Below are 26,333 nucleotides of genomic sequence, written 5' to 3'. Positions count from 1 at the left end.
TACATAACTACTGCAGAATATATTGTCACTTGTTTCAGAGTGTGTCAATATTATATATAAATAATGTATAATAATAATAATAATAACTCCAAGTAGGTTAGAAAAACAAGCAGGGAGTAGTGATAAGTGAATCTGTCCCCAAAAATTCACGAGATGGCAAGTCGCAAAAATGCATCGGTCAATGGGCATTTTTTTGCTGTTCTTTAAAATACGTTGGTCAGTGTATAGTGATGAGCGAATCTGTCCTGTTTCACTTCGGCGAAACAGGGAAAATATTGCTCGTCCAAAAAATTGTCGCGTGCAACAATACGTTTGCTGGCCGACAATTCTTTTGATGAGAGACAATTCTTTTTGACGCAAGCGATAATACATTTGATGCGCGACAATACGTTTGACGCGAGACAATTCTATTGATGAGAGAGACAATTCTTTTTGGCACAAGATAATTCATTCGATGCGCAACAATACATTTGACGTGCGACAATTCATTTTGACGTGCGGCCACATCAAATTGGACAATTTTTGGACACATGGAAATTCACTGCGAATCCATGCCTAGCAAATTTTTTCACCCATCACTATCAGTGTATAGTACTGTGCATTTTTGTAATTATTTTTTGGTGGTGAAAATGTTTGCAGCAACATTCTGGCACAGTTTCGTGAAAAAAAAAGTCATCATTGGCAAAATGCAGAATTTTGCCGCAAATCCATGCACAGAGGAAAATTTTGATCATCACAATTAGGGAGTGGACCCTGGGTAGAGGGGTAAGAGTGGGATTTTGCTCACTGGAATTATTCTGAAATAAAGTAATATTCAGAAGACTTTAGAGGAATAAGTATGGTTGAATGATATAGTGATCAGCATTTTCTAGACAGACATGACAATGCCAATAACCAGGGTAAAGTCACCAACACACAAATGTTACAGCAGTTAAACTGAATCCATACTGTTCCATTCTAGCATCTATGGTAAGCTGGTTATTATGCAAGTGTGAGGCTTCCTGAGTCAGTTTAAAGTGTTTTGTTCACTCTTCTGTGTCTTGAAAATGTGCTGTTCTTTATATTTTATACCTTTTTAAGTAGACCACCCATTTTATTCCACTTTAATCATTTTAGTAACTCTGATTTCAGCTATAGTACAGGCACCAGAAAATAAACAGACAGTTTTGTTTGCCTAATGGCCAGCCACAAATGGAATTACTTTATGGGACAGGAAAATATGGAGCACAGCAGAAGAACAAACAAGCTTCATTTTGTAATCCTAATGTGATACACAGTGAGAGTTAATAGAGGTCCAGCTGACTACCAGACTAGTCAGAGAGACTGCAAATCTATGTAATAGAAAACTGGAAGTGATTAATGCATGGTAAATAGACAATAATAATCAGATTGTGCCTAAGCTCAAACTGTAACTAAATATTGAACATACTGGGCTTTTTTTACTTTTTTACCTTCTAGGCTTAGGGGCAGATTCATGAAATCACGAGTTCGCATCCCGAATGGGATAAATTCGGTTTGGATACGGAAATTTCTGAAGACCGCAAATATCACGAAAATGCTTACGAAAAAATAGTATTAGTCACGATAATATCGTATTGGCGATCCGAAAGTCACAAAATTTTCGTACTGAACTATTGTAAACAGCGGGAAAACCTTTCAGATTTTTTCGCGCAAGCGTACTAAAAAGTCTTGTGGGCGTAGAAAAAGTCACGCAAGAGACGAAAAATTCAACGAAAATACGCTCAGAGCGTTCGTGTCTTAGTAAATCTGCCCCTTAGGGCAGAAAGAAGAAAGAAAGAAAAAGAAAATGGGAAGCTACTAAGGGCATCTCTGTAGGCACAATCTGCACTGCTACAAAGCTGTGGTGGCCTATGGCTGGCACAGAACCTCAAGACAGACGGTGGAGCAGATCTATCTTTTTCTCTATGTGTTTTAAGGCATGAGGTAAGTACAAGCATCTTTGTACTGGTAAAATGTATACATGGACACAAAAAGATTTTTATTATGTTAATATTTTGGTCTTGTAGCGTTAAAACTTAAAAGGCGCGATGTTTTGCGCAAGTTTTAACACTATGAAAAAATCGCAACTTTTTGCGCAAGTTTTAACGCTACGAAAAAATCGCAACTTTCGGAATGGCTACGAAAAACTCGCGTTTTTCCGCAAAACGAAAAAGTCGCAATAATTTTCCGAAAAAATCGCAAAATACCGATCATTACGAAAAAAACGCAATCGGACGCATTCGGCCCGTTCGTGGATAAGTAAATGGGCCCCTTAGTGTGAGCAAAATCAAGCAAATGGATGAAATTGAATTTAAAGTTATGTAGAACTTTTTTGTATGCATGGCACAAAATACCAGTTGCATATACAAATATGGGATTGTTTATCCAGAATACTTGGGACCTAGGGTCTTCTGGATAAGGGATCTTTCTGTAGTTTGGATCTGCATGCTTTAAGTTTACTAAAAAAATAATTTAAACATTAAATAAACCCAATAGGATTGTTTTCCATCCAATAAAGATTAATTATTTCTTAGATTGGATCAAGTACAAGGTACTGTTTTATTATTACAGAGAAAAAGAAAAACCATTTCTAAAAATTAGAATAATTTGTTTAAAATGGAGTTTATGGGAGATGGCCTTTCCATAATTCAGAACTTTCTAGATAACGGGTTTACAGATAACAGATCCTATACCTGTATTCACACGAATGTGGATTTAGTGCTTTTGCACCTGTCATATTAATATGAACAAGGTATAATTGTCCATGCACATTACACCAACCATTAAATAGGAAGCTGAGGGGTATAGAAGTATATTCTCCATCAGTACCGGGCTAAGAGGGATGGATGCCCTAGGCAATGATCAGTCCTTTTGATCCTGGGAATAACTCATAACTAGATCAGCCTCATTATTTATGTATTAATTATTTAATGTTTCAGTTCCTACAACACAAATCTGTACAGCTCATGCTTTAGCAAAAGTGTTCTACTAATTAATTTGTTGTCACCAATAGTGCTAGATAACAGAAGTTTCTATAGTTTCTATACAGCTACCCTATGCAGGGCAGCTGCCAATTAGGCTGTAGTAGGCCCAACATGCACACAATCAAGAACACTGATCATTTCAGATCATTGCATTTATGAACGGAGATATATGGTTGAAAGTTTTTGGATTTAGGAAATGCAATGGTCATTGGATGCTTCAGGCAGTAAGGGGGCCCTGCACCAAATGTTTAATGAACCCATGTTCCTCTAGGTTCTCCCATGCTCACAGCTAGTACAAAGTGCCTTTAACAAGTATAACATTTTCATGTAAATGGTTTTGAGTACAGAGGAAAACTAAGTTTATTAGTACTGATTAGAAACCACAGTTAGAGTTCCATTATAATAATCAACCAGACTGTTTAATTGCCAATATTCAATTCTGTTTGGAGCATTCATTCATTTATTATTATTTATGTATTTTTTAATGCAGATTTAAAGATATGGCTATTAAGAATGATTGTTTAGCTTTGTGAGTTCATGCAGTGCCAAGCATTATTACAAAGTACCAGCAGTGTTTTAAAATCCGGCTTCTTACATCTAATTTCACAATGACAGTGTTTCATGTTTATGCTTGAATAAACAAACCATTTTATGGATTTGACAATTACTAAGCAAACGGCAATATGCAACCAAAATTGTTTTTATTTTATTAGAAAGATTTCAATATCATGGATGTTATGGTTCTTCTAGGATGACGGAGGACCTAGAAAATTGTGCACAAATTTGCTGTACAGGTGATTATATATTTTGTGCTTTGTTTACTTCTGGCGCTGGAAGAATATTGGGGGGGGGGTGTATATATATATATATATATATATATATATATCTATAATCAAAGCCAAAAATAGAAAGCACTCACAGCTATAACGTCCATCAAGTCAGTGGTTTATTTCAGCATACTATCAACGCATTACTTTGGTTAGCACCCAGCCTTTGCCCTTATATTGGTGAGTGCCGATTTTTTTATATATATATATATATATATATATATATATATATAGATATATATATATATATAGATATATATATATATATATATATTTATATATCTATATAACAGGCAACCTGAACACTTTTTTTACTTCATTAAAATGAACAATACATAAACAGATATGACTAGGCACTTGGTCTGATTGGTGTCTGTCCTAACTGAATTTCCTATGTCCTACTATAGTTAGAAATAAGGAGAATGTTCACCCTTGTTTTTTGTGAAAATATAGTTATTGTAATCATACCAACCTTTGCCTTCATAGAGAGACCTTTTTAATACCTGCTACAAGACCAAAATATTAACATAATAAAAATCTTTTTGTGTCCATGTATACATTTTACCAGTACAAAGATGCTTGTACTTACCTCATGCCTTAAAACACATAGAGAAAAAGATAGATCTGCTCCACCGTCTGTCTTGAGGTTCTGTGCCAGCCATAGGCCACCACAGCTTTGTAGCAGTGCAGATTGTGCCTACAGAGATGCCCTTAGTAGCTTCCCATTTTCTTTTTCTTTCTTATTGAGTAACTTAGGCTCAGCTCCTGTGACCTGACATCTGTGTTCCTGACCTTTGTTCTTGATTGTTAGGATTTGACTGTCTCTTGGGTTTGACCCAGCCTACCCCTGCTATCCTTCTGTCTCATTTATGCTTCCTTAAAATACAGAGAGAGAGAGAGATACATCTCCACTACTTGCCTACCAGTTTACTCTGGGACTATACACTTCTTCTTTGTTGCAAATCCTTTCCTGTGAAGCCAACAGAAGGACTTGTTACTAGTGATGAGTGAATCTCACCCGTTTTGATTTGCCGAAAATGTTACGCGTCAAAATAAAAATGATGCACGACAATTCTTTAACGCGCAACAATTCTTTAACATGTAACAATTCTTTTTACGAGCGAGACAATGCTTCTTGACGTGACAATTCTTTTGACGGCAGCGAATTTTTCCGCTTAAAATTTTGTCGCCCATTTCGCAAAATCGGTGAAATGTGGAAATTTGCCGTGAATCGATACCTGATGAATTTTTTCACCCATCACTACTTGTTACTATTGCATATAATTACTCACCTCATTTTACCATTCACTTGAGCACCTGTGTGCAATAAAGTTGCTGTTCTGAGCCTATGTTGTGCATGAACATCAATTAATAATCAGTGCTGTAATATAAACTTCTATTAAAAACATAACCTCACTTTGTTAACATGTTAATGGTTTCCTAGAGTCTAGATCTCACCAAGCATGTGCAGTGTAACTGACACTAAAAAGATCACCTAACACGACCAGAAGATGGGGAGCTGTTTGTGCACCAATTTTGTTGACAGCGCACTCCATTCAAACTCTCTAGTGGTCTGCTGTTTACAAGAACACAATTTTGGTTCACCATTTTTGTAAGAAAATAACACTACTTTGAATCCCTTGTAAGAGGTAGAACCCCATTGTTTTGTATTTTTTTGCCAATAAAACAACTGTTTTTCCGGAGAAAATGCAGAAGAAATATCATTATTATGCACCCCTTGCTTTCCACATGAACTAATCTATGAGTTGTCCAGACACAGTGTTTGGAAGAAATTGGTAACATGGAAGTAAAGCTTTTTTTTTCTATGAAGAACACTTGTACCATACTGTAAAGTAGATTCTCTAACAAGGTCCACCAATGCACATGCTATTGCACAGCTAAATGTAATGTAATGTTGCTGTCCTATGCACTCCAATTTTGGAAAAATGTCGAAGTTTTTACATTTTTCTACATTTTTTTATTTATTGGTGAATTGAAATGGACCCTCATCACTACTAAGCAGGATATGCATGCACAGCAGAAAAGTAGTTCAACTATTGTGAATGTGACATTAAATAAAAGTGTTTCTGAGTTCCACTGCAAAAATTGTGTGGATCTCTAAAATAATTTGAGTTTTATCTTAAACAGCTTAAAACCTCATTCAAATCACATTACCTGCTGAGAGACATATCCTACTAGTGAGATTTTCTGGATAAGGGATCTGTAATTTGGATCTCCATACCTTATGTCTCCCAAAAAAATCATTTAAAAGTTAATTAAACCCAATGAGATAGTTTTGCCTCTAGTTAGGATGAATTATCATTGTTAGGATCAAGTACAAGGTTCTGTTTTATTTTTACTTAAAAAAGGTAATTTTTTTTTATTTGAAATTGTTTGATTAAAAAGGAGTCTATGGGAGATGGCCTTTCTGTAATTCAGAGCTTTCTGGATAACAGGTTTCCAGGTAACAGATCCCATACCTGTACCAAATAAAAAAGAAAAACATATAAATCTGTGATGGTTTTGATCAAGAATGATTATTGCTGAATGAGTATTTATTAGCATTCTGTGGATCTTGTGAAACTTGCCTTCATTTGCAAAGCTGTATAAAATCTGGCATGAAGTTGAATTGGTTTCAATACCACTTTGTACTCAAACACTTCTCAGCCTTAACTTGTCCTATTGATTTTATTCTGAGGTATGGTGGAATCATGGTGTAGCTTCCAAATATACACATCTTTGTGCATTTCACACCTTGATAACTTGCAGTACTATTTTCACCTCTGTCTACCACTATTTAAACTTCTGCATAGGGATGAGCACATTTTTTCACCAGATTTGCAGAAAAATGTGTGAGTGGTAAAATATTTCATAATTCTGCACAATTTTGGCATGTTTTTTTTGTTTTTGAATAACCTCATTTGACTCCAATGCATTTGGCGCTATAAAAAATGCTCTCTGACTCCAATGCATTTGGCACAAGAAAAAAGCAGTGAAATATGTCCATTAAGTTTAATTTTAATTTTTTTTAATAAAGCAAAATAGGGTAGTTTAGCTCATCACTAAATTACACTTACACTAAATTTCTGGAGTAAGTGAAAAACACAAACATTTATAAATATCACCACCTGTTTTTGTAATTGATTCTCCCTCCTGTGCTCTTACCTATGCTAGGTGTTTCAATTATTGATTTTTAAGTTTATTCTAATATTTATTTTACTTAAAATATAGAGGGGGCTCCATTGGGGCTCTGAATATATCTGTAGCTAGTAATTAGGGCTATTGCCAGGCTACTGTTACCATAGTAACTGGAACACACTGCTGTGTGAGAAAATAATCCTCATATCAATCATTATTCATCTACCTACAAAAACATGTAAGGCAGGGTAACAAATAGTTTAGTCATACATTCTATGCTGGTTTTCTATGGATTATTTCCAAATACAGAAACAAGACGAACCTGTGGCATTTTTTTTGTACATGTAGGGATCTCCAAAATCTGGGTCCCCTAGGGTGGTTGCCCCCAGGATAGGCCCCAGGGAGGGTAACACTTTAGTAGTGGGACACCTTGGGTGGTTGGCACTATAAGGGTTAACAGGGAGTTAGCTTCCCTGCAGTTCAATAGTTAGGCCACAGGGTGCACACAGTATATAAAGCTGTGCAGCCATGTGCCTGCAGGTCTTCCTGCCTGGGACCCCTCTGGCTAGAGGATAGTGACAGGCTGGGTCTAGTGAGTTAGATGTGTGTTATAGACCATTCTAGGAGTGGTAGACAGGATTATTTAGCTGGGCAGCTTGGCCCCACCAGGAGACAGATGAGATTAAGATCTCCCAGCACTGATAGCTGGAGTCAGGGATACAAGAGCTAGGAATAGGAGTGTGCCTAATCTGGGGGATAGCTGGTCGACATTTCCGGGGTGAGGTCTCCAGGGGGTGTCTGCTCGGCGTGAGTACCGGGGGTAGCCCTAGAGAGGGTATCCCGGCGTGAGTACCGGAGGGAACCTCAGAGGGAGGGTCATTTGGCTGGAGTGTGGCCGGTATCCCAAGAGAGGGGGACATCCAAAGCCCAGAGAAAGTATCCTGACATAATCTGTATCCTGTGTGCCAAAGCTGTCTACCACTCTGCAAATAAACACAACACTTGTTCAGCATTACATCAGTGTGTGTGTGTATCACTCCTGGAGGATTCGCCTGCCTGGTAAGCAACTACCCCAGGAAGGGGGCAAGGTACCAGGGGTGCTGGGATCCCCTTAAACAGGAGCATAACATCAAGGTCCCAGGAGGGGGGCTATAGTTCACACTATCCCTATCCTGGGTGGAGGCACGCCAAAGAACAAAGTAATAGCTGTTCCCCCATAGTAAGCGGGGCTCAGGACTCCTGGAAGCGCCAAATAGAGAAACACCAGCAGGTAGTGCCACATCTAATCATAAAGTGGGCTACATACAGAAACTTTAGATCACAGTAGACCAGTCAAATAATACCTTTACAAGCCTGAGATCCCCTACATTGGTGTGAGTAACCTGAAATAATCTCTGCATTGTTCACCCACTGCATGGTTCACACCTCAGGCTCAGACTGTAATCCCCACATTGTTCCCTGTTGACACCTCAGACATCATAGGTACTGCCTGGCCTATGCTGCATGTGTGTAGGCAGCATAGCATAGGCAGAGTATGGCACAAAAGCAGCATAGGGCAGGGAGGGTATGGCACACACAGGCAGCATAGGGCAGGGAGGGTATGGCATACACAGGCAGGGTAGGGCAGGCACAGTATGGCACACAGGCAGCATAGGACAGGCAGAGTATGGCACACACAGGCAGCATAGGGCAGGCAGAGTATGGCACACACAGGCAGCATAGGGCTGGCAGCATAGGACAGGCAGAGTATAGCACACACAGGCAGGGTAGGGCATAGTATGGCACACACAGGCAGCATAGGACAGGCAGAGTATGGCACACACAAGCAGCATAGGGCTGGCAGAGTATGGCACACACAGGCAGGGTAGGGCAGAGTCTGGTACACACACAGGCAGCATAAGGTAGACAGAGTATGGAACAGACAGGTAGCACTCTGCCTGCCCTATGCTATCTGTGTGTGCAAAACTCTGCTTATCCTATGCTGCCTGTGGGAGGTGAACCTGGCAGGGGTTTGTTCTGGGAGTTTAACAGTTGGAAATAGCCATTTAATGGTCCCTAAGGTGTGTAATTATGTACTGGGGGTTGCTGTGCTATCCACAGGGGAGGAGAAGGCATATGGATTTAAGGGTATGTCTTAATATGACATAATATCATTCTTTCACATATGAATGATGGTTGAAAACCCTGCAGTGAGGACCAAGCTTTTGGGTATTTGCTGCACTACCACCATTGTGATAAAATGTGGTGGTTTGAAGTGGGTGTCATTTAAAAGTGGAGGAGTGGTCAAAACTGGCTTCCATTAGCAGCCCTGCACCAAGTATGCGAGAGAAATTCCGGTCCTCGGCACTGCAGATGTTGGACAGCACTGGTTTAGAGCATGGGGTACATACGTCTCTCTTAGACAGGATGGGCCTTCGCTATATGGAAGAGACCTGCAGAGCAAGGGTGTAGTGTAACTACAACTGTAGCTGTGTGTAGTTCAATTTAGCAAAGATGGACACCAGAAGGTTCTTGTAGTTGAACTATAGACAGGTTTATTGTCAGAGACAAATGAATGATGCAGGGTTAAGTCAGATATACTCACAATGCAGATGGTATGTTAACTGATCCTCGTTCACGGGGTCCCTGTCCCCTACACCAAAGTAGGTAATTATCTCTGGGGCAATATGGCTTTACTGGGGCCTGTTCTGATCCCAGGCTTATTGGACCTTCACCTGAGACACAGGTAGCCAAAGAGCTTCCTCTTTCCTACAGAACATTAATCACTACCAAACTCTTGGTATCTCCCCATTAAAAGATAATAAGAAATGTGTCAGTAGTATCCAGTATAAGTTTTGGCACAATAGGCCAAATTCTGTTAGCTGATAAAAACTTACACTATCTTCTTGTTTGTCCCCATTGAAGTCTATGGAAAAATCTAAAATTGAATTGGCAGACAGTTTCTCTTCTCGAATAGAATCTAGACCAATATTAGAAGAGATACAGAAAACCTGCCATAATATTTTCTTCAAAGGTACAGACTGATGTTTATCTTCATGAATATTAAGAAAGTTGATAAAAAAAACAGATATAAACAGGAACAAACATTGGTCAAACTGGTGCACAAAATAATAGAGTACAAGTACACCCGAAAATATAATTATGTTTAAAGTAGAAATGCTATCTTTCCATTAGGCATGTACTAGTTTCACATTGCATAACTACAAGGCTCAATAAACTCTAAAATAGTGTTTGCTTTTTTTCCCGGGCCTCAGTATACAATAAAATATTATTCACATTATTAGTCAAATCAAGGCATTTTCTTCAGATATAAAAAGATGTTCGTGCTCTAGTGAATGTCTTCCTTTCAGGATGCCTTGGGTAAAATATAATAAGAACACATTGCAGGAAGCGTGTGGTTTCTTGATTCCTTTGCTCAGTTGAAATAACACTCTTCCATTCAATCTTTTGTAGCGGGTGGTGATGTGCTCTCTTCATCCTAGCAACACAAGATTTGGAACAGGCTAATAACATATATTTTTAGTTTGCTGGAATAGAGCCAAAATAAAAATCACACTGGAAGGGAATTGAAAATATTAAATTCATGTTTTTTTTATCAGGACCTTTTGCCAATTTGAAATGATTCATCAAGTATTTCACAAACGGTGTATCTAAAGAACACAGCTTTCCTTTCTCCCTTTTTCTTAAAATAAACCAGCTTTGGAAATGAGGCTTAGGAGAAACAGAATGAATTCTTCAGAATTTGGGCAATTGTTTATTAATCTGTTTTTAATCATTTTTGTTTGGCATGTAATTCAGTTTAATTAGATTCTGGTCTGTTGTTTCAAGATTCCATTAACTGGTGGCTTACATGCCAGCTGCTAGAGCAACCACTAAGTCTAAATGAAATTCACATATGAATATTTGGATGGTTTACAATTTTACCCTTGCTAATATTGAATACGATTTTTTCCATTACAGTTTTAACACTGAACTTGGAAAATTTATCCTGAAATGTGCACAAATGACTCTCCTGAAGACCGTTAACTCACAGCCCTTGGACTGTGTCTGATTATTGTAAATAAATCAAACAATGTACTTTGTGTATTCCCTTAATAATTATCCCTATGAAAATATATTGCCATCTAAACTGTTATAGTGGCATTATTTGTTCTATAAACCCAGAATATATCTAGTAAAGGAACTTTAAGGAGAATTGTACATGTCTGCAAAATACAGTCAAATATTACTGATTGTCTTTTAGTGTTAATGCTATTTTATTTGGTTTATTGAGTTACAAATATTTTTTTTAATTAACTGACATACTGGCCCATTAATCTTTAAGAATCCAAAACTATATTTTCTTTTTACAAATTTGTACTTCAATGTTGGTCATAAGCTGTTCATAATACTGCTATATGTACAGTGACACCAGTGACACTGGTTGCAGGCCTCAGACCAATAGTATCTGCACAACCAGTTTCAATGTAAAGATTTCAATCCATTTCCATATTTGGTGTTAAAGTAAAGTGCACCTTCAGGAGAGTTCTGCAAATTGTTATGGTACATGGTGAGGACTTGCCAGACATGTAGGGGAGCTACCACACAACATAATGTTTCTGGATATTGAATGTCAGTTTTGAGGCAGCAACCATAACACATTGGGGAGTTTTTATTAACATTGGAGACAAATATAACCAGTAATGTTGCCCATAGCATTCAATCAGCAATTAGATATGAACGGTCACCTACAAGTTAGAAAACAAAAGCAAAGATCTGGTTAGTTGTTATGGGTAACATCACTGGTGATGTTTGTCTCCACTGCGTTAGAAATATGTAATTTACTGGCACAACAAGGCAATTACAAGCAGGAAAACCTGCATGTTTATTCAATGGGAGCTATGACCTTATTCTAAGGTATAGTGGGAGGTGCCAATCCCTCCTTACTGAGCTCCAGGTATAATTTCTGCCAGTTAGTTTTGAATTTGTCTCCAATGTGTTTTTATGAGTCTCCTTTTGTGTTATAGACCCCATGAAAAAGTTTTCTCATGTTACCAAGAAAATATTTTGTAGTAAAGTTAGGAAAGAACTGGAATGTAAACTTTCTGTTAACTCTTCCCAACTTAGCAGTCTTTCTGGATGCCAAAATCAAGTAAAAAAAAAAAAAAAAAAACATTCTGCACCATGTGAATTAGATGACAAAATATGAGTAGGCGGAACCTTTAAAAAAAAAAAAAAAAAAAAGGCAAAGACGTTAAGTTATAAATTGTCATCAGTCATGAACGCCAGGGGTCTACTGAACTGTTTGATGCCCAAAGTACATAGATTTACCAAACTATGGGCCTGATTCACTAAAGTGCGATAAAAATTATCGCACGCTTTTTTGCGGTAAAAAAGACGCGATAATTTGCGCGCGATTCACCATAGTATTATCGCGTGTGATAAATCGCCATTTTCGCATGGGTTATTTCTCGCGCTAGCTTTACCGCATGCGTTAATTTCCGCGCTGAAAAGAATACGATCGCATGATTCACTATAACTTTTGCGCGCTAAATATCGCATTCGGCTATGCGAAAATTAACACCTACTACAGGCAGGCGAAAAATTATAGAAAAGTGCAGTAAATGAGTTTTTTGCAATAAAATATGGACTTACAGTGTTATTTATTCAAGTCTGTGTCTTTTTACTCAATTTTACTCAAAATTAACACCTACTACAGGCAGGCGATAATTATAGAAAAGTACAGTAAATGAGTTTTTTGCAATAAAATATGGACTTACAGTGTTATTTATTCAAGTCTGTGTCTTTTTACTCAATTTTACTCAAAATTAACACCTACTACAGGCAGGCGATAATTATAGAAAAGTACAGTAAATGAGCTTTTTGCAATAAAATATGGACTTTGCAGTGTTATTTATTCAAGTCTGTGTTTCCCCCAGAGTGACGCAGCCGCCAGTTTGCAGCGAAATGTTCATTTTTAATACAGTAATTTTCCGCGTATTGGCGTGTATGGCTAACATGGCGTGTGTTCATTTGCGCGACTATTTATATTTGGCTACAAGTGATGAAATGTTTCGCCAGGCATGGATTCGCAGCGAATTTTTGGACGTGTGTTGAATTTTTTCGCGGAGGATTTTTTCATGCGTTTCGCAAAACAATCCGTCAATGGCAAAACATATGAAAAAATTCGCCACACAAAAATTCACCGCACATCCAAAAATTTATACAAGCGTCAAAAAATAATAGTCACGGGCAACAAGTATGCTTATAGTGAATTGTGCGAAAAATCGCCAAAATTAAGACGCGGTAAAAGTTTTAGCGCACAATAAAAATAGTGCACGTTTTATCGCACTTTAGTGAATCAGGCCCTATGTGGTGTACAGAGGAAGCCAAATTGAAATACAGCAGACAAAATGTCCGCGTGCAAAGACAAGTAACGAAGAACAATGTGAAATGCAGTGAAATGCAATAAAATTGCTAAAATCCAAAAAAATCACTAAAATCAATGTTTGTTTTTTTTGCCTAGTAATATCTGCAGTCAGAATAACAGTTTGAGTATTTTGGCTTGGGCAAATCAGATTTACAGACAAAGTCAAGCGAGCAACGACTATGCATAACTGAAAATGCAATAAAATGGCTAAAAATGCACCAAAATAATACACAAAAGGTATTGCTCAGTGCGGTTAGCGAATATGCTATCCGCAATGACAATAAACCATTTTTTCAGGCAATAATAAAAATGATGCAATAAACAAAAAAATACAATTACTTAAGTGTTGAAGTGTGTGTGTACACTAGGCAAAATGTGTTTTATGTGTGTGAGTGTGCAAGTAAGTGTGAGTGCTGTGAATGTGTGAAACCCCCAAACCCCCCAAAAAAACTTTGTGTGTAAGTATAAATGTGTATTAGTGTAATAAGTGTGTGATTGTGTGTGTATATGACACTAACCTGGGGTCAAGAAGCTGGAGATCTCAGGAGGGACACAGGAGAGACGCAGTTGGATCAGTGAGGGGCGGTGCAGGAAGGGAAGGGGGAGGGGAGGAAGGAAGGAAGGGGGAGAGCAGGAAAAGTCAGGCATGTAGAATCTACGTGTCTGGCTTTTGCCTATGGTGCCCTTGGGCAATCGCTCCCCAGGGGCCACTCGTTCCCCGCCTCTGCTCTTTGTCTAGGGGCTGGGGAACGAGCAGGGAGCGTAGGAGCGGCTTTAAAAGCTGCTCCTCCGCTCCCAAACCCAAAAATGCAGCAGGACGTAGAATCTATGTCCTGTGGCACTTAGGTACTTTTATACACAGGATGCAGATTCTACATCCTGTGGCACTTAAAGGGTTAAGTGCAGGGTTCGGAGAGGGACGCACCCACAGAAGAAGTAGTGAGCTGCTTTATAAGTTAGCGTCTAAAGATCTGGATTGATATTTTAAATCATTGTTTAACTTTTAAGCTAATCTAATTGGTTGTTATTGGTTACTGCTCATGGGCAAATCTAGTGTCTATTATATATATATATATATATATATATAATATAATATATATATTATGTTTTGATGAATCTCCTCAGGGACAAACAAACAAAAATACAACAAACATGCTAAAATTCAAGCACACAGGCATTCCATTCGGAACTTCTTTCACTGCGTGCCCTGTGTTGCACCTTGGGCTTATTGGTTGTTCAGTAACTCTTAAGCTGGCCATACACGCACCGATACTATCGTACAAAACCTCGTTTCGTACGATATTCGGTGCGTGTATGGCATGTTGGCGAGTCGACCGATATCGCAGGAAGCTGCTGATATCGGACGACTCGCCGATCGGCCAGGTTAGAAAATTTTGATCGGGCGCCATAGAAGGCGCCTGACCAAAATCTGCCATCAGGGCTGAATCGGCAGAAGGAGGTAGAAATCCTATTGTTTCTACCTCCTTATCTGCTGTTTCAGCCCTGACTGTGTGTGGCGGATCTGACGCTGTTTCGTGCATCCGATGGTCGCACAAAACATCGTTAGATCGCCACGTGTATGGCCAGCTTTATGGTCTTTTGTGTAACTGTCTTCCAAACTGCTTATGGCTTTGACTTAACGCTGCTTTTGCATTCAAACTTTTTTCTTTTTTGCCATATTTTTACTGTATCCTTAATTTAAGTCATGGTTAATAAACTATGCAAATGTATGCACTGTACTTTCCTTTCCTTTGCCAAACCAAAGTCATTGGCAGAACTCCTTTTTATCACATAGTATTAATTTATTTTTATTGAGCAAATTGGTATTTTCTGGACTTAACATCGTAATCTATCCACCTTTTTTGAAATAAAAACATTCAAATGCTTCATTAAAAAAGATCTGAGTGAAGTCTGTGACTTTGATTATATTTGTATAACCACCCCTAGTTTTTAAAAAATGTACGTGCTTACTGTTAATTAATCACTATAAAGCCTGGGGCCAGAAAATGAAAGGCTGCATTCTATTATTGGAGGTTAAAATACCTTAGTGGACTTTTCACTTTTCCTTCAAGTTCATTTTAAGCAAAATAGGCTTTTAAAATGTTCTAAAATGCATTGGATAAATATTGAACACCTTTTAGATCAGTTCATTTTAATTGGGAGACAAATCTGAAATCCTTACTGCAATTTGCAAAATCCATTTTTAACAACACAGCCTTCTATATATTTAAAGCCACGTACGCATAAGACAGATGTAATCCACCCAAGATTTGTATTTCTTAAAAGAACCTTAGAGAGGAATAAAATGAGCCAGGGAATAGCACCTGCTTTGGTTTTTCACAATAGAGGTTCTTGAAGGATTACCGTTCATAGGCCAAGTTGTTAAGGTGATTTCTGCTGTTTAAGATGCACGCAGTACACTGAATCCTTATTCCTTAGTTATCAAAGACTTGTCACATCATACTGATGCTCAGGAGAGTCTATTTCTCATTTCATAGGGCATAAAATAGCGTTCGCAAATTTGGTTGGTACTTCTTCACAAAGACTTTGATCACAAAAAATGTATTCAAAGCATTTCTCTAAAATACTTCTATATTCAATGCATAATATCTTGCTCCATTGTCGCAATGCATGGCCCACTCTCATTTATCCCTGCTGGAAAGTACTCTACAGTATTTCTCTCCACTTTTCATTTTTGATTTCTTAAGAGCAAATGAGATGTAATCCATTTAATCCAAAATGTAATTCCTAGATAATGTCAATTTACAACCTATATACAATACATATATCAAAAAGTAGGATCCGCTTCACACATGACTTAAAGGTAAGTAAAATCCTTTATTAGAGGCAAGCCGGTAACTGTTTACTTACCTATAAGACCTGTGTGTAGCGGATACTAGAAAAATCAGAGCACACCTTCAAGAGGACAACTGACCTAGGTGCTGGCCCTAGGTGCTACACACACAGTGACTCAAAGAAAAGCAAAAGTGTTTATTAAAAAAAAGATCCAACGTTTCGAGAACTAACAGTGCTCTTCTTTGTGGGTTTGTCCCTGAAGAAGAGCACTGTTGGTGCTTGAAACATTGGATCTTTTTCAATAAACACATTTTCCTTTTCTTTAAGTCCCTGTGTGTGTGGCACTCGGTTCTTTTGTATGTATATACTGTATATCTATATATATATATATAATAAATAAATATATGTGTGTATATTTATGTGTGTAAATATTGTACAGGCTTTTGTTTGGTTTAACTTTTTACACTGAACTATTATTTACATATTGCCATGGTTTAGTTCAATTAATTCTTGCAGCCATTTTTTAGTGGGGGTGATACACTGTTTGTTCTGGTACCTTGAGAAAGGTTTGAGGTTTTATTTTAATCCATAACACACACTTTGTTGAAACCTCTGCAAAGTGCTGTAAAGAACTAACCATGTGTCTATATGTGTGTGTGTATGTGTATATATATATATATATATATATATATATATATATAATGCATGCACATTGGACGCAACATTGATAAATGGATTCTTATGCATTTTTCATTCCATCTCCGTAGAAATGTGAAAAACTAGAAAACAATTTTGATGACATCAAACATACAACTCTTGGTGAACGAGGAGCATTGCGAGAAGCAATGAGGTAAGTCAGAATCTCCATAGTAACAGTCATTTAAGCAGTAAAACAAAAGTCATCTTTTATTATTTGGTGCACAAATGAGTTCTTAGCTGAAATTCTGCTCCATCCTAGAAGGTATTAATTTGTCACTGGTGCAACTACCCTCGGGGGCTTTTCTTTCTTCTATACATGCATAAATGTTTAGCATTGGTTCTTGGCAGAAATGTAAATGTGTAATTTGTTTCTTAAAAATGTTTATTGTATCTCTTGTTTCCAAAGCGTGCAATAGGCAGATGAATTAAAATGTTATTTATTCTGTCTTTCTCTCCACTGCACCCCCCTCCCCCGAATTGCAAATCCTTCCCCACTGCAAAATGGACAATCTGGTCCTTGGATTAACACAATATTCATTAGTATGAGTAACCTTATATATTCTAACTTGCTTTGAATGCCTACACCCTTTTCTTGAAAATATATGCAGCATCTGAAATTATGACCTTTTCTGGAAGTGAATTTCACAGCTTTCATTTCTTATATGTTAAAAAAGATGCAAAAGATAAAAGGACCCTCAATCAAGAAGAAAAAACTTATTTGTATAAGCACAATGAATATGTTAAGCCCTCACATGCATCACCTTTAAATTATCTTCACTAAATCTCAGCTGTTACATACAGTAGATGCCAAGACCACCAATCTGTTTAGATTGCCCTCCACAGATGGAACATCTCATGTGGATCTATTTAAACATGTAGTTTTGTTTCTCTTACAAACATGGTTGTACTGCTGTCACTGTTCTTATCTCCAGTGAGACAAGTGACCCCCCAATGCAAAACCTTGCATTATATGTCTATCATTAGAGAAAGATGGCCAAAGCAGTGCAATATTTAAGCGCTTAGGGGAAAACTTGCACATATGTTTAAAAATGACCCCCACAAAGTTCCCAACGCTAACAGATTTTAGGTTATAAAGAGAGTATTAAAAAAGAAATATATAAAAAAGAAATATTAACAAGTTAGTGTTAATGTGGTAATTATCATATGTATGTATTGTGTATAACTGTTAACTTTTTTTTGTTAATCATAATGTATGAGATTTTCAAAAGGCCTACCTCACATTCGTTTTGGGTAATGACCAGGGTCGTACTAGGCCACCGGGACACCGGGAAAAGTTCCGGGCCCTGCACCCTCCAGTCCGACCCTGGTAATGACACATATTATGGGTGTGCATTTGGTTGCCCAGATGATGTGAAGCTCAATTAGTAGGCAACAACTTGCTTGGAATTGTTATTACCATGTATTTATAATGTGCTACCATATTCCACAGCACTGTACAATAAATGGGTTTATACACTGAACATACAGATTTATATAAAAAGAAGCCACTAACCAATACAGGAGGTAAATGAGGCCCTGCCTAAAAGAGCTTAAAGAGCATAAATTTTTCCTTTGCACAAAATCAAACTATACTTTGTGACCACCTTGCGACTCAAAAAACAACTGAAAAAAGATTGCGTCATTTGATGTTTGCAACAGTGAATGTAATAAAATGAATTAATGAAAAAGCAGTTAAAAACTATGTCAAGTTGGTCTTAAAAGAGAAGCAAAGGATCAGTCACTGGGGGGGTTACCAAATGTTAGGCACCCCCATTGATTGTAATTGTTTGCGTGATACCCTGGACTGGTGCTCCTGTAGCAAAAAAACTGCACCAGCCTGTGAGTGTCGAGGAAATAAACACCCACACACTATGGTCTATAACACAAGTGATACTTTACTTAACAAAATGACTACAGACAAACAATTCTAAACAATACACACAATGCTACAGTCCTACAATGAACAAAACGGTTATAACACTTAATTTTTAGCTTTATTTAGACAGTAATGTTCAACAAAGGCAAATTCAAACTGCAATCCTTGAAGTTTAGATCCCGTGGGCCTTTGGTCAAAATGACTAACTTCAATGGGATATTATGTGTCTAGGCACTTTTTTAAAGTTCTAGAAGAGATCCTCCCCAACAGTCCTTGTGCAACCGTATTTCTTGGGTAACCTGAACCAATCAAACATCAAACAACCTTTGCATGCAACTGATGATCCCTCCCATATTCCTTTATAATGATCTAGCGTAAACTCCCCCACTTAGATGGTGGGAGTAAGATTAAAGCAGGTTCTTGGTGGTACAGTATCTGTGGTGTATTGTTGGGTATGAACCAATGCCAAGCCCATTGATTGGTGTTTATTGTAAATAAATAACTGTCTACAATGTCTGCTGTCTATTGTTTGTTTTTGTTTTTTTGTTTTTTTATTAAAGCCTGTTGGCTACTGTGTTATATGGAACTATCGGTATTCTATGCAGGCCTACACATCTGAAAAGCCTACATTATAGTTACATATCACAACAGAAATCATTCATACTTTTTTTGGGATTTTAAAAACGAAGAAAGGAAGAGGGGGATCACTCACTTTTATGTACCCCAGGCCGGTGCAATTTTCTATTAACAGGAGCACTGTCAGGGGTATCAGGTAAGCGATTACAATCACTCGGGATGCTTAACATTTGGCACCGCACAGTAACTGCTTTTTCATTAAGACATTTTATTACATTCACTGTGCACTACACAATTTGCAATGCAATAATCTGCTCAATGAACATTATGCATTATGAACATCAATGCATTGTGAAATACACATTTGTATTCTTATTTTGAAATTTTTATTCAGTTTATGTAGTTCATTACATAATGCCCTGAGTGTTTCTTCACCCACCCACAGAGTTATTAATCACTCCAGTGACAAACTATATATAGAACTGCTACTTGCACCACAGCCCTTACTGACATTCACTGCACTGCTTCACTATTAATTGAGATATAACTTATTAATTGTGTTCAGTAGAACAATGAGGCTAAATAAAGTCTTTTCCACTAGAATATTTTTTCTTTCTTTCTTTTTTTAGAACTGAAAAACCATTAAATAGTAGAAGTTTAAGGGTACTCAAAACACATGCTGCAGACTGTATCACGTTCAGGTAGCACAATCCAAGTGATTAGTAAAATCAGGAGAAAGTATTAACATGATTGCATTTCAAGTACACTCCTATCATATACAAAAAAATCTTCAAATGTCAAGATGACTATCATTAAATGTCTAAATATGGAATCTGAACATAAAAATCTAACTTCCAAAGTATAGATAAAAGACAAAATAAAGACAATAAGGTGTTTTAAAAAATAATTTTTCTTCCTCCATTTTTTAGGAGTAGAATGTTTTTACTTTCCCATATATAATTATGATGTTTGCCATCTCAGATCCAAAGAAAAACACACACACCCAACACTTTAGTAAAAATAGCAAAAATATTCAATAAAAACAAAATCTCCTGCTCTCTATGATCTTGTTTTGGATTTGTAGGGGTTTATTTATCGGAGGATGAACCCTAACTTTCATATGGGGAGACCTATTGGTTAAGTTTGAGGGGAAAAAAATATTATGTAAAGGCTGACCTCAAATATCTTAAATATTCAGCTTCATGGCAACCACTAAAATAAATTGTCTATAACCACCCATTGCGCTAATGATAACTGGACACCTTCTGTTTTTATATATTTATATACACTTTTTTATTTATTTATTTTACTTTGGCGACAAAACCCTTGTTATAAACAGTATTACAATTCTGCACATTGCTGTTTGCAAATTTCCATTCCTGTAGATCATCCCCTAATTTATATATAAACATGTGACCTCTAAATCAAATGAACCATACATAGCTTTGAATGGCTTATTTTAGAAAAACTGTGTGTATGAGATGTATTTTATAAACTGCCATATTTTGACAGGATATTTGTATACTGACTCGGTTTTAGCAAGTTTACCAAAGCTTATGAGCTTATCCAAGCTTACATGGGTTTTCATGTATAATATTCTAGATAACATAAATAATTTCCAGGTTCATGTCAGAATTATAATTTTATTTTGAGATAAAGTAAAATATGATTTTGTTTCCTTTGAGAATATCACCAACTGTGGGTTGGATCACTGAGGTTTAAGAGATTTTCTTTCACTATACAATGTTATAAGCCTCCTTTCTGTAAAAAGCAGAACTAAGTACTTCTACCTGATTTATGGCTAACCACTGAGGATGATAGGATACAGTTTGATCCTGAATTATTTTATTTGGTATTATGGAATATATTCCAAAGGTATAGCCAAACAAATTGAAATTCTGCTGTAAGATAAAATAAAAGTGACACTGCAAAAACAATAGGGTAATCTACCACATACAGCAACATGCACAATTATCAGCTGATTCTTAATACCTCTGTGATATGTTGGACCATAGTTGCCGTATGGTTTTTGCAGTAGAGGCAGTATAGAGGCTGTATGTGGTAGATTGCCCTATTGTTTTTGCAGTAGAGGCAGTATAGAGGCTGTATGTGGTAGATTACCCTATTGTTTTTGCAGTAAAGGCAGATTTACAAAATCTCTTATTCTCATTTTTTTAAAGTCAAATAAACTCATTTTCATGAATGTCTGACATTTACGTGGCTAAAAAAGTTGCGGTAAAAGTCGCGGAAAACTTTAAATTTTTCAAATTGTCTCACAATAACTGCAACTTGTTCACAATGTTGTACAAAAGCCAGTGTAAAAAATCTGAAAACCTCTAACAAATCGAATCAAAGAAAGATCTTCTAGGGAAGGGACATCTTCCATTGACTTCTGCATGATCTTGACAAGTTTTAGATGTGTTTTCAGATTTGGAATTCTCACAGCCTAGTAAATCTTGAAAAAGTTGTGACTTTTTTTGGCAACTTTTAGCGTAAAAAAAATTCTGACAGTTAGTAAATGGCCCCCTTTTTAAATGTTTAAGTACACATAGATATCTGTGATTTCACTGAATAAGAACAATGTAAATCAAAATTGTTTGTGTTAAATATTGGAATATTGTGCATACCAATGTGCTGATTTATTAGGATCTAGGAAAGCAATTGATGTCTCTTGATGTTAAATAAACATGGCCATACTTTTTATAAGTTAAAAAAAAACTATAAAAACATTAGCACTCACACTTACACACTTATTTATTAAATTTGAAAAATATGCAAGTGAATTGTTTCACTTAAAAAAAAAATTCTTGGGTGTGTGATTTTGTGGAAAAAGCTCACACACAAGTATCACATTGTTCCATTAATCTTTAATGCGGCTACAAAACTCTAGTGTTTTAATAGACTGGCAAAATACATAAATGAATAAAGTTGTTACAGAATATTACCATTGACTTCTATACAACCTTGCCAATTTTTACTTACTGAGTTTCCTTCTAGTGACTTTTTGCAGTTTATTTTCTTTAATAAATCCTGACTATTTGAGGTTTCAGAAAATACTCGTTCATGATTTGTGTCCACATTTATCTTGAATCACAAAAAGGCCAACTCGATTTTTGTAAATCACATCAGCCCCTAAGAGACCTGCTTTAAAGGAAAAGGCTGGATACCATTAATGTTGTCCAAAATAAACTTTTTTCATAATCTTTATGTTATCTGTGCCTGTGTCTTTGCTGTAGATGTGGCAAGTCAGCATTACTTTATATTTAGTCAAGAAGGCAGGTAACTAGGTAAACAAAGTTTCCACACCAACTTAATAAATGATATTACAAATAAATGCAACTCCTGTTGTGCTTTCCAATTACCACATGGTAAAGCATCAACAAAACTATATAATAGTTATTTTTCTATTTGCTGCAGAAAGTTTAGCACAGCAGGCAAGTAGGCATTTCACCTAAATTGTGCGTCATGCCTGGAGGAAAAAAACCTAGATGCTATTTCTAAGCATTTATATGTAAAGTTAATAACATTGTTATGAAATGACTGTACTGGAATTTACATGCATGGCATGCATTACAAATGACTTACACTAGAATTTCATTCTTTTATTTTTTCTAACCAGTGCTTGTATAGAAATGGTGATACATTTATTGCGTGTATGAGGGCATAAAATAGAATAAACTGTACTTAATTGAAGAGATTAAGGTTGCAGATAGTAGCAGGAGATTCTGGAAAATTCATTAGGTGATGACTTCTAATGGGAATAATTGTGTTCTTAATCATAATTGTGTGGCAATTAAAATAACACAAAGAAGACTAATTGCAGACTAGAGGAGCCAAGCAGTGTTCAGAAGTAACAGGGAAATTAAACGACAAAGAGACTGTGGAAATTTTTATACAAGTGATACTGAAACTGTTTAGTCGATTGTGTTTTTAATTCACTGAAATGCACCAGAGGTCATTAAATGAAGTTTGCGATAATGCACCCCCCCCAAATAACCTACACAGTATGGGATGAAATATGCTAATATTAATGAAAGTGCTGCTAAGAGTCAATGTCTATTTAATTGTGAGAGATAAATATGGTTTAGACTGGCACATGGGGGTACTTTTGTGTGTGTGCTATTCAGTCTTACGCCATTTTGAATTGTCTGTCACTTTTCTATTTGTGCTTAAAGACTTAAAGGTATCTATTTCTGGATAACCCTGTTGGTTTAAAGAAACATACTGTACAGGGATAGGATCTGTCATCCAGAACGCTTGGATCTTTCTAAGATCTAAGGGATCTTTCTTTACATTAAGTTTGCTCAAAATCATTTCAAATAAAATAAACCCAATAGGATTGTTTTGCCACCAATATGGATTCATGCAACTTAATTATCATCAAGTACAAGCTTCTGTTTTATTATTACAGGGGGGGGGGGGGAAATGGGCAAGCTCTACTGAGCAGCCACTTTAACCTCAAGCCCACCATCACTTCACCAAAGGTTTTACCAAGACTCTGTCCGCAAAATAGTCACCCACAGGGTTAAACCATCCCACCAACATACCTCTAATAACTAAACCAATTGCCCCTGAGAGACTGACATGGGGCCGCCCATAGCTGTAACAACTACCAAATAACAGGGTTTTAAAATTTGCCTGCTTGGGGTTGGGCCTGGGTTATTCTGCCCCTCCTCCAAGCTATTCGGTTGCTATCTGCACCTACCAGTGTGTTGTAACAATTGTGTTGCACTGGAATGCATTTCATAAAGATGAAAAAAGAGGCAGGGATGGAATGGGCAGCACAGTGTCTCAGTGGGTAACACTTTTACTTCTACCTACAGCTCTGGGGTCCTCAGTTCAATTCTGACTTGAGTACTATCAGCAAGGAATTAGTATGTTGTCTCTCTGTCTGCATGGGGTTCCCTTGAGTATTTCAGTTTACATCTACATTCCAAAAACATACATTGTATGTATGCATATCATTATTTATAAAGCACTACTTATGTACACTGTAGTACTGTAGAACAATAAATTAATACAATAAACGTGGTTATTACAATAATAAACACAAAGCATGATAATAAATACAAGGTACGGTTGCAATAAGTTAAGAATCAAAGGGACAAGAGGATAGTGGTCCCAACTTACAATCTAAATGGGAGGGTAAATTACAGACACAAATAGAAGGATAATAGTGCTGCAGGTTACAGTGGGTAACACTGCTTTAAAAGTGCTAGTTCCCAGATCAGGTTCTGTGCGAATGCTCCTAAGAGGTAGTCTTTGAGTTTAGCTCTGAGAAGACTGAGGGAGGATTATCTCTGGAGAAAATCAGGGATGGCATTCCAAATGTAAGGGGCAGCAAGGCAAAAAAATGTTTAAGGCGGGAAACAGCAGTAATGGTGTGGGTACAACCAAGCAGTTGCTCTGAGAGGAGTGAAGGAGTGGGCCAGGAATGTATGGAGACACATTGGCAATATTGCCAAGACACCCCTTTCTTTCACAAGTTATTGCTAAAACATTAATCCATTCCCTTATCCTTTCCTGCTTAGATTACTGAAATCTCCTACTAACCGGCCTCCCAGACTCTCACCTCTCTTCCCTGCAACCAATCTTAAACTCTGCTGCTAGGATCCTCCTTCTCTCTCCCCAAGAGGGAACCTGTTCAGTCCTAAGTAATCTCTCTAGCATGGCTGCCTGTTAAGCAAAGGATAGCATACAAAATCCTTCTGCGAACGTTCAAAGCCCTTTACTCCTCTGCTCCTCACTACATTTCTTCATTGGTCTCCCAGTACGTTCCTGGTAGTGTGCTCTCAGAGCCTCCGTCTTTTTATACATCCACATCCACTGTTCTCTCGCATCTTAAACCGCTCTATCTTGCTGCTTATGACCTCTGGAACTCTATCCCAAATTCCTCTGTAGGGAACAATCACTCTCTGTAAGAACAAACTCAGCTGTTACCTTCTGGAGCACTAAGACATTATTTTGCCTAGTCCTGCACTTAAGGGCAAATGCCCATACCTTGTGCACTCTTACCTTCCAATTTGTGTCTGTATGTTACCCAAACCACTTAAGCTGTATAGGGCAGGGACCTCCTTCCTACTGTGTCTCATATCACATGACACTTAGGGGCACATTTACAAAAGCGCGAACGCTCCGAGCGTATTTTCGCCGATTATTTTGGGCGTCCGCACGACTTTTTCGTACGGCGCATGACTTTTTCGGACGTTTGCACGAAAAAAATCGGAAATGTTTTACCACTGTTTACAATTGTTCGGTACGAAAATTTTGTGACTTTCGGATCGCCAATACGATATTATCGTGACTAATACGATTTTTTCGTAAGCATTTTCGTGATATTTGTGATCTTCCGAAATTTTCGTTTCCAATACGATTTTTTCCCATTCGTGATTCGGATTCGTGGATTAGTAAATGTGCCCCCTAATCTCTGTGTATTATTAAGCAAAGCATCAGCACGACACCATCATATGGCCAAGACCAAAAAACTAGGGTTGGATCTGTAGAGTGCCATTGAGTCCTATAGAAGGCTTCCAAAACATACATTGAAGTTTCAAAGCCAGAAAGGGTTTCCCGCCATTTACAAACGTTCTGATCTGAAAATTTTGTGACTTTCGGATCATAACCATGATATATTCGTATGACCGAGAAAATAATTTTCGTGACATTTCCATGCATTAGAAATTATCGTGGTTACTCCAAATTTTTTCCAATTGTGATTTTTACCACACAAAATTTGTGGTTTCATGAATGGGCCCCTTATTGTAAAATTAATTACTAAGAAATATAACTTAGATAGATAAAACATTATATGATACATATGTAAAATGGATCTGTTTTTTAATTTTGTATGCAGTGTGCATACAAATTCATACCTAAATCAAAGGTAAAAGTAAATATATAAATAAAATTGTAGACTCAAAAGGAAAACATAGTGACCCTAGAAAACTTGGCATTGTGGAGGGTGGGGGGGGGGCAAAAACTCCATTTACCATCCTTTTAAACACTGCTCTGGGTGACCCAGAATAGCA

At 37.2% G+C, this 26,333-nt stretch overlaps 1 protein-coding gene across 2 annotated transcripts in view; it reads left to right on the top strand.

Moving 5' to 3' along the window:
* dpyd (dihydropyrimidine dehydrogenase) overlaps window positions 1-26,333 on the top strand; it is a 412,417-nt gene that overhangs the window by 55,381 nt on the left and 330,703 nt on the right. For both annotated transcript variants that reach the window (XM_002933799.5, XM_018093615.2), the window contains exon 3: window positions 16,922-17,004. In XM_002933799.5, coding sequence (XP_002933845.2) covers window positions 16,922-17,004 — 83 coding nt within the window. The remainder of the gene's footprint in view (window positions 1-16,921; window positions 17,005-26,333) is intronic.

Source organism: Xenopus tropicalis, chromosome 4 (genome assembly GCF_000004195.4).
Source record: "Xenopus tropicalis strain Nigerian chromosome 4, UCB_Xtro_10.0, whole genome shotgun sequence".
NCBI classification, from domain to species: domain Eukaryota; kingdom Metazoa; phylum Chordata; class Amphibia; order Anura; family Pipidae; genus Xenopus; species Xenopus tropicalis.
Note: the sequence above shows the minus strand (reverse complement) of the source record. Positions and strands in the feature narration are given on the sequence as shown.